At 52.6% G+C, this 9,454-nt stretch overlaps 2 protein-coding genes across 2 annotated transcripts; both read left to right on the top strand.

The window, feature by feature from the left end:
* Positions 1–2,583: 2,583 nt before the first annotated feature.
* On the top strand, positions 2,584–5,010 carry LOC100900483 (protein O-mannosyl-transferase TMTC2-like). Its single transcript, XM_003740783.1, has one exon. It carries the CDS (start codon positions 2,584–2,586, stop codon positions 5,008–5,010), a length of 2,427 nt encoding a protein of 808 aa, XP_003740831.1.
* A 1,658-nt stretch (positions 5,011–6,668) lies between these two features.
* LOC100901676 (calcium-binding protein P) lies at positions 6,669–8,659 on the top strand. The gene is made up of 5 exons (XM_018638526.1): positions 6,669–6,880; positions 7,125–7,179; positions 7,300–7,754; positions 7,924–8,037; positions 8,222–8,659. Exons 1-5 carry the CDS (start codon positions 6,860–6,862, stop codon positions 8,273–8,275), a joined length of 699 nt encoding a protein of 232 aa, XP_018494042.1. The 5' UTR covers positions 6,669–6,859; the 3' UTR covers positions 8,276–8,659.
* The last annotated feature ends 795 nt before the right edge of the window (positions 8,660–9,454 follow it).

Genomic DNA, 9,454 nt, shown 5'->3' with positions numbered 1-9,454 from the left:
AGGTCGGCTGAATAACTGAGAATCTCATCTTATTGAGCTTTCCAGTAGCTCCGATATCGCGTGATCCATTAGCACCTCGAGCGAACGAGGGCGGACGACGGCTCTGCCTGCCATTTTATAGCCTCCCGCATGTCGGCCCGCTGCTCTGTTCGCTCGTGGAAGAGGTAACAACAGCGGCGGCAAAATGAAGCGCTCGAGCTGGATTCAATAAAAAATCGGAATGGTTCCCGTCGAAATCTCCCAGAGAGAGCTCACCGGTTGCGTCACCGCTCCTCAAAATCCTCGGCCATGGACAGAGACGAATGTCGACCATTTAGCCCCTCACATTCGTAGGACAAAATCCTTGAGGCTACGGAAATTATTTTCCTTATTTCTCTTGCTTTCCTGCTGGTAGCTTAGCCCGCGGCGGTCGCGTGTTGCTTCGTCCCGCATCCCAGTCAGTCAGGTAACCAAACCCTCAGCATGGCGTCGTTGGATGATTGATGCGTTCGCCGAAGACTTCACAAACCCAATTATACGTTAAAATGGCGGACTGACTGAGTGAAAGGCGAAGGTTCCCGTCCTCGTCTCATATCTTGTCTTCGGAACGCGGCCAAGGCGGGATGGCTGACGACTTGGTAGACTTCGTTTGTTACTTAGGATTCATCGAGGGCTACGACCAAGCTGCGGAGTGTCACAGATGTTCCACACCTCGCGCCCATCGAGGAGCTCCTGTCGTCTCACGATGCAAAAACGGTCGGCGGATGGCTTCGCCAGGGCTGCTGCGTGATGCCATCCGAGGAGGCGTCACAGTCTCCACATCCATACACACATACATACATACATACATGAATCCATCCATCCGTACTTTCATTCATTCATCCGGTGGCCCTTATCTTCGGAGTCGTGTGACCTGAAGCTGTTGCCCACCATACGGTTGTGTTACGAGCAGAGAAATCACCAGTCGGATGCTTCGGGGAATGGACTGGGTCGAGAGTTCAGGGTTTCAATCAAGGCTGGCGACTCGACATCATTTCTATCGGTAGCATTTAGAGCGTCCCGAGTCCTCTCATCCGGAGTGTCCCGGTCGTCCTCGAAACACTTCCCTCGGCGAACACCGAGTACGATTGTATGCTGAACGTGGCAACCCTGACAGGCAGTTGGGCTATGCAAGGCAGGGGTGGCAACTCAGCGATAAGATAAGAAAAGGCTAACGAACGATATCGATTGTTTCGAGTGCCCTAGGCTCCGGCACCGGTGACGGCGGCGCGCGCGGCATCGGTCGCAAGAGCCGCAGCTCCAACACTCCAAGCTGCTCCCGCGGGACGGGGGAATATATTCGCTGATCATCATCAATGCCGCCTCCAGGATCATGGGGAAGGAAAAAGTCCGAAATCCATGAGGTGGAACTTGAATTCTCTCCTCCTCGAAGAGAATTTCTACACGAACTAGAACTCGCGAATTGACGGCTGCGGAGCCTTCGTTCGACCGATTCAGACTCACGCAGCCGTCGAACTCTGCCTGATTTCTGAGAGTTATTCAATCATTGTTTTGCCGGGAAGAGAATTTCCCGACGAACGGAAATTCGTTCCGGTAGTCAAACTCACCGCTGGAATTGGAACAAATCTAGGAAAAAAAAAATCGGAACTGAAATAAAATCCGTCGTAGGACTGCTCTGAACGAGGATTTTGAGTCTGACAAAACGAAATGAGGAGTCCTCTTCAAGTTTCATGAATGTTTCACTAAGGATTCTCGAAAGACGACGTGTTGCACGTGCTGTAAGAGGAGAATTCGCTCTGAAGAATACAGACTAAAGGAGACTCTCCTCATTTCTCTGAAATCGGCTCTCCTGCTCCCCCGATGTTTGGCCTCCCCCAGCCGGGAATTTTCTCTCTGAACTAATAGTCTACTCGGTCAGTGACACTTCATTGAACGCATTAGCCGTAATCCATTATTCAATAATGCGGTGCGAGAGACATTCAGGGCCGTATAATGAGCATCGAAGTTCGGAGGGACTGTCGGAAGTTTGGATTTCTCTCGAGTGATAGAACGGAGTCCTTCGGACTTCGAGGAAGTTCCTCTCACTCAAGAAAGTCCTCGCTGTGGAGAATACGAGCAGGAAAGACCATAACTGAGGGTTCTCCGAGGAGAAGTTGTCGGAGAAATCAGGCTTCGAGGCAAGAAGAAAATAAATCACCCCAACTCACGACCATGTCCCCCAGTGAAGGTAATTATTATACGGATAGAGGGAGAAAGGGGCCGGGAGGATGTAATCATAAATAACAGGGGACACTCGTCCCTCACTCCGCCCTGCAATGCCTTCAATAATAACAATAATAATTAAACACGTGGGCTGGCGATTCCCAAAGAAAGAAGGAAGCAAATGTTGCGAATCGTTCACAGCATCTCGGCGAGTTCTCAGCGAGCCGCGACTTGTCAGTCGGTCTGCCTCGGAGCTGTGTGGGGACCAGTGCGGCTTGCCATTAGCCGATGATCCGAGCGCGAGCCAAGCGCCCTCTGGCCTCCCTTGCGCTCCCCCGACCACTGGCTCCAACACCGAGTCAGTCAAAACACTTCCGAGCCGCCAGACCGCGCTCACTTGCCATGGCAGCGAACACGACGCTGGTGGTGGCAGTTGCCATTCTTTTGGCAATCGCGGTCTACCTCAATACCGTTCCGGCAGACTTCGCCTACGATGACAACCGAGCCATCGTGGGCAACCAGGACGTCCGACCCACGGAACCTCTCCTCAATTTGTTCAGGAACGATTTCTGGGGAACGCCGATATCGCATTCCGGCTCCCACAAGTCGTACCGGCCTCTGTGCATTCTCTCGTTCAGGTTGAACTATCTGATCAGTGGTTTAGATCCTCGGAGTTACCATCTTCTCAACGTGCTTCTGCATGCGGTTGTGGCTGCGTTGTTCGCGTGGCTCGCCGGGACCTTGTTCGACTGGGAGGAGGTTCCAACTTTTCTGGCCAGCATAATGTTCTCCCTACATCCAGTGCATACCGAGGCGGTCGCCGGTGTGGTTGGTCGTGCCGACGTCGGTGCTTGTGCGTTTTTCCTCTTGGCTCTGGTTGCCTACATGAAATACTGCGAAAGCCGCGCCGGTGAGAGCATCGAATCGAAACTCCACAAGAAAACATATCTTCGAACAACTTCGTGTCTCGCGCTGGCCAGCATGCTCACGAAAGAGCACGGTATCACCGTACTGGCGGTCTGTGCGGTCTACGACCTGTTCGTCACCCAACGATGCAGTGTCATGGATATCGTGAGCATGCTACGGAACAAGCCCGCGAAAAAACGCATTCAGACCGAAGGCCTGAAAAGTTTGGCGTGCACGACGTGCGCGCTCGTGTTGATTCGTTTATACGTGATGGGATTCACGAAGCCCTCGTTCTCGAGCTCTGACAACCCGATCGCCAGCGACAAATCTCTTCTCACGAGAACTCTGACGTTTCTCTATCTGCCCGTGGTCAATCTCCAGCTTTTGTGCTACCCGAAATGGCTGAGTTTCGACTGGTCGATGAACTCCATACCGCTGATACGCTCAATCGAGGATTCCCGTAACTTGCTGACCTTGTTCCTTTACTCCGTGCTCTATTTCATCGGAAGCCGGATTTGTCGTGCTCTCAACAACCGTGCGGATATAACTTGCAACATCAACAACAACGACGAGCCCTGTCAGTGTGAGACGAATACGAGGATCGACGCCGGTGTTCTCGGCATGGCCATGCTGATCCTGCCGTACCTGCCGGCATCGAATCTAATTTTCTACGTGGGTTTCGTCGTAGCTGAACGAGTGCTCTACATACCCTCGATGGGCTACTGCATTCTCATCGCCATAGGAGCGGATTACCTCCTGAAAAACATGCCGAGCGTCAAATATATTTGGATGACGACGCTGGCGTTGCTCGTTGTGAGCTACATGGCACGGACCGTGCAGCGGAACGAAGACTGGCTCACGGAAGAAAGTCTCTACAAGTCCGGCATCGCTGTCAATCCGCCAAAATCTTACGGCAACCTCGGAAACGTCTTGAGTCAAGCGGGCCGGAAGAGTGAAGCGGAACAGGCCTACAGGAAGGCCGTGCAACACCGGCCGAACATGGCTGACGTGCATTATAATCTCGGTTTGTTGATGCACGAACAGGGTCGCTACGACGAAGCGCTTGAAAGTTACCAGACCGCCGTGCGATATCGGCCTACGCTGGCCTTGGCGCACCTGAACATCGGTTTGATCCTCGTCATCTTGGGTAGGAAACAGGAGGCCGAGACGGTGTTCAAGCACACGGCCTCGATCGATGGCACGGGACTCAAAGATCCCAAGCTGCACGAAGTCACCAAAACCTCGGCGCTCTACAATTTGGGCAAACTGTACACAGATGCGGGAAAGCATCATCTCGCTCTGAAAGTGTTCGAGAAAGCTGTGACCACGATGCCCCGCTCCTATCAGCCTCAGTCCCTGTACAACATGATCGGGGAGACTTACGCCCGCATGGAGAACTTCACCGCCGCCGAAAAATGGTATCTCGAAGCGCTCAACGTCAAGCCCGACCATGTGCCCGCAATCTTGACCTATGCGAAGCTGCTGAGCAAAGTCAATAAATCCGCTCAGGCAGAGAGTTTATTCAAAAGAGCGATCGAGCTGCGGCCTGGAGACGTCGACTCCTTCCGGCACTACGGACAGTTTCTGCAGGACGCGAAACGACCTCAGGATGCCGCCAAAATAATTTCGAAAGCCGCTCGACTCATGCCGTACGATTTTGACACGGTTTTCGCGGCGGCTAGCGCCCTCCGTGAGGCGAAACGCAACGAAGAGGCGGAGTCTTTCTACAGGAAGGCGGTTCGCTTACGTCCTCGGGAGGCCGCCGCTCACATGAATCTTGGCGCAATGCTTCACGTCAACGGCAAATTGCACGAGGCTGAACAATCATATCTCGAAGCGCTTCGTTTGAAACCATCTGATGCTCAGACGGAAGCAAACCTAGCCAAACTGAGACAGTTGCTCAACAAGCAGACCGTGAGATGATAATCATGACGAAGATCGTCTCTAGGAAACATATCGTCTGCGAGATTGTAAAGCTTCCCGTGATACATAGCTAGTCCGAATGGAATTTATCGACGCGAGGAGAGCATTTGGGCTCGACGAGCTCGGCACTCTCGAAAATCGTTTGTGCAAAGAATGTATATTCAAGTCCTGTAAATAAATTTACTAAGATGAACTGCGATCCTCACGGACTTTTCCCTCACCTCTCCCTCCCTTGGGCTCCACGAAGACGAACGAACTCGGGTGAATCCGATGATTTTCAGGTGGTACGAAAGCTAGGGAAGAAGCCGATTTTCGAATGAGATTCAATTTGTGACGTGGGTGACGCCTGAGGAGGGATTCTTCTGTGGTCATCGAGGCCCTTCCCGAATGCCTACTTCACGCTTCGGAAAGACCTGTGCACACTCAGTTATCATCCCTTTTTCGATTCGCTCCGTATTTCGCAGACTGGACTCTAGACGCCTCAACCTGGGCGAGTCAGTCTGAGTTCAGGGGAGCTTTTTCCCTCAGGCTTAACTACCGCCTCAAAATCGCAAATACGTGCACCTCGGGAACATTTCACGTCAAGGGAAATTTGAGTGGAAGTTCGAAAGAGTCGTGGCACTCCGAACGCATCCAAATCTAGACTCGTCTTTCTGCCCGTCACTGGGATCCATGGAAGTTATCCGCATGCCTCTCAAAAGGTATGTGGTCCCCGCCCCGATCCGAACCCGGATAATGGAGGAAAGCGCTTCTGTAATCGAAGATGTGATGAGATGGTTTTTCACATAATTCCCGGACTCGAGTCCGGATGAGTAGAGTGATTCGATCGACTTTCAGAGAGGGGGAAATTTCTATTCCAACCGAGAAGCATTCTCGGACAGATGGCTCCCTCTGCGGGTCGACGGGCGCAACACCTGCGGCCCTGGTATCAACTGGCCGAGATGGGCTTTCCGTGGGCCCGCACTGATCCTGACGCTCGCGATTGGAACGCGAATGAAGTACCAAGATTACCGAGCACAAGCGATCAGATCCTTCCTGTCGAAAACTTACTCTGGGGAGGTTCCCGATTTTCATGAACATCGATTCGCTTTCTTTTTAAACCGTCTGAAACTTCCTTGCTGCCAAGCCTCGTCCGAACTTCGTTGAACGTCCTCGCGGACAGAAGTGGATATTTTTTCGGTCACGAATTACTCTCTTCGATTATGAGCGTTGATCAGAGGCGAAATCCGTAAACCGACCTTTAGACCACCCAGCCTCGCCACCGCATTTACATCAGCTGATTATCCCCATCACTCCTAATGCCAAGTATATAGAAGGATATCAGAGGATGCTGACTCATCTTCAACGGTCTGCATAGAGCTGACGACGACTTCATGTGCATCAGCCCGTGAGCAAGTTCGCTACGTTCCGCGGCGCCAGCGTTTCCTCACTTCTCGCAATCGGGCAGCTCCGGACTGTTTCTGAATTTCGAGACACGCTCGAAGCCACGAATATTAGGTAGTATTGGTGACCCGAGTCTCCCATTGTAGACGGTAACCGATATCCGATTCGTCATCTTAAGCGGAGGATCGCGGACGACAGCCCGTCATCCTCAAGCAGCTGATCTGTGGTGACGCAGCCTTGTTCGTGACGTCAACTTTCCTTCTTTCCCGTTTGTTGTTGCTCAGCTCGCTGTTCGGCATTTCTGCATTTGTGTAGCGGCGATCCTCGAGAGTTCCATGTTGAAGCCGAGGTACATCCCGTGAAGCGCATCACGATTAGAACTCGGAGTCCGTAGGAGGAGAACCGGTTAAGGAGGTGCACTTGGGACGCTCAATCTCAGAGCACGGATCGGTCAAGTCTCCCATCGATGGCTCTGCCACCAAATCAGGTTAGTGGGTGGGCTGCGTAGAGTGAAACGTAGCTTTGCACTGAGGCTGTCTCGGACGAAATTCGTGCGAATGAGTAGGGGCTTCCCAAGATGGAAAAGCGGCGGAGTTTTCACTCTGAAAGTACATGATTCGATGGAGACATCGCTGAATGACGAATGACAAAGTCGTGTCGTATCGACCACTTCCCTCGATGATTTCAATGTCGTGATCTCGTGCTTTTCTGAATCATTCAATTCCCTCCAGCCCGGTTTCGCACCGTTGTACCCGAACCTCAACGATTTATATAACAACAATAGAGGTGGGTTCTCCTCCTGATTTTTCTCGTGAATTAACCTCCTTCCATGATATTCCCTAATATGACTGCGCCTTTCGCTGGCTAAATATGGAATGAAGTGCATCGAGTTCATCAAATTTCAAGGCGGAGCTTCACAGCCGGGACATCCAGCTTCAGCCCCTTACGCAGCACCTTCGGCTCCGCCGGCACCCCCCTATCCAACATCGCAGACTCCGTATCCGGATTCCAACATGCCGTATCCTGGACAGACACAACCTTATCCGCCATCACAGTCCGGTTACATGCCGCCAGGTCCTCCGCCTCCGTATCCCGGTTATCCGGATCCTGCTCATAACACACCTTACAACCAACCCCCTGCACCGGCGGGATACCCAGCTCAGCCTGGTTATGTTCCACCTCAGCCGCCGCCGGGGTATGCAGCGCAGCCAGGATATCCCGGGCAGCCAGGGGTACCTCCACCCGGACCCCACAAATCTAAAGGCGTGCTAGGGGACATCGGGACGGCACTCTCCGCCGGAGGAGTTGGAGCCGCCATCGGAAGTGCCACATCGGGTCTTTTCGGGAAGAAGCACAAGAAGGTAACGACTACGTGCAGCTTACTAGCATCGCACCGGACTGAATATCTCTGATGCGCATTAATATCTCATATGTCTGGTCCAATATTTTCCCGAAATCTATTGTGAGATCCCTCTCTATTCGATCGATCGAGACTAGTGCCCTTCTCATCGATGCCGATTCCTCCTTCAGATCCACGGACACCAAGGTTCCGGTTCAGGAATCGGAGCAGGTACTCTCGGAACAGCTCTGGGAATCGGGGCGGGGGCCCTGGCCGCGGGAGCCCTTATCAAGCACGTGAATCCCGTAGGTTGCTTTTGAAATTGACGAGATGGATCGTCAGCTTCCCTCCTGCACGCTTCTGCTCCCATTTGCACGCTCCGCACTTCTGTGTGTCCATGTATTGTCGTTGAGCATCCTGACCCTGGAGAATGAAAGTTTATCTCAGATATCCTAACAAGAGACGCTGTGAATGCAATCTTGATTTCAGTTTAAGAAAGTCTCCAAGATCTTCGACTACTCTAGCTCCTCAGACAGCGATTAAAGAAACGTCATTAGTACATCGATGTTGGCATAGCTCATTGGCATGGCATTGTTCTGCTCGGACGACAGAAACCTAACTTGAGTCGTGACATCTACACGCACAGTCAGAAGAATCCTCTCACATGGGCGCTGTCTCCATTCTCCGCAGTTGAAAAAAATGAAGAAATTCAGAAAACACTCCCGCCATCGCTCTTCAAGTTCAAGCAGCTCCTCGAGTTCGTCAAGCAGCTCATCGTCCAGTAGCTGAAGTGCGTCCTGAACGGAAGTTCCCCGCGGTGCGCGCTATGAACGCGAGTCCGGAACGTACGACATTTCCCGCAGTATAATTAAGATCGATCAGGATTTTTGTACATAATTGCCATGATTCCCGTCAATAAAAACGAGTGTACTTGAAGCGGTCTCCGCAAAACTTTTCCACACCGGGCTCGAGCTCCACTAGCTCGGGAGATCCCTCGGGAGGGCGGACGACTATTCGTGTATACTTGTAGCACCTCGCAGCGACAAGGAGCGGGTTTCCCATCACCGGATTGACCGGTTCGCGAGTCGAGGAGCGGCAATAATAAAATCATGGCGTGTACGGGAGCCCCTCGACTCGAAGATCGGAGCATCCCCCCCCCCATCCATACCGCACCCTCAATTCCAAGGTTCTGGCTAGCGAATCTCCGATGCTTCTTTCGCGCCGAGTCGGCGGGAGATCCTGCATTTTCATCCTCGACTATGATTCCTCGTTTCTGACTGGATCCGCGATGGGCGTCGGGCGGTGGCGGTGCCACGGCGCTAGCGAGACCACTTGGCTCGGGAGCCGCAAGGTCGTTACTTCGGAACCACGGTTTCAGATTGTGTTGGCGACGCGGTACCACCCTGAAGCCGCTCCAAGTAAGCAACATCGTTCGGTGAGAGGGACGGCATTCCGGGAGACGCGTCTCGCTCGTGCTCGATTGCAATCTTAAACGCGACCCAGCGGGAGATCCAAGCATTCGCAATTCGAGTCCGTCTGTAGGGATTCGATCACCTGCGAAAAGGATGCTCCGTCGGGGCCGATTGAAATGCTTCAAGCGATTCATCATAGAAGATCTTTTCTTCCCCGAGTTTGACAAGCTTGCCATTCAAGGGCTCGGAAGTTCCGTGAATTACAATTTCCGAGAGTGATCGATTGAGTGACTGACGAATCATCGAGGAG

The sequence above is a fragment of the Galendromus occidentalis genome, unplaced genomic scaffold (assembly GCF_000255335.2).
Source record: "Galendromus occidentalis unplaced genomic scaffold, Mocc_1.1 scf7180000077086, whole genome shotgun sequence".
Lineage (NCBI taxonomy): Eukaryota > Metazoa > Arthropoda > Arachnida > Mesostigmata > Phytoseiidae > Galendromus > Galendromus occidentalis.
Note: the sequence above shows the minus strand (reverse complement) of the source record. Positions and strands in the feature narration are given on the sequence as shown.

Coding starts and splice junctions, on each gene's coding strand:
- LOC100900483 (XM_003740783.1), top strand. CDS start 2,584: ATGGCAGCGAACACGACGCTGGTGGTGGCAGTTGCCATTCTTTTGGCA.
- LOC100901676 (XM_018638526.1), top strand. CDS start 6,860: ATGGCTCTGCCACCAAATCAG. Junction 7,755..7,923: donor TCGGGAAGAAGCACAAGAAG/GTAACGACTACG, acceptor TTCCTCCTTCAG/ATCCACGGACACCAAGGTTC. Junction 8,038..8,221: donor TTATCAAGCACGTGAATCCC/GTAGGTTGCTTT, acceptor TCTTGATTTCAG/TTTAAGAAAGTCTCCAAGAT.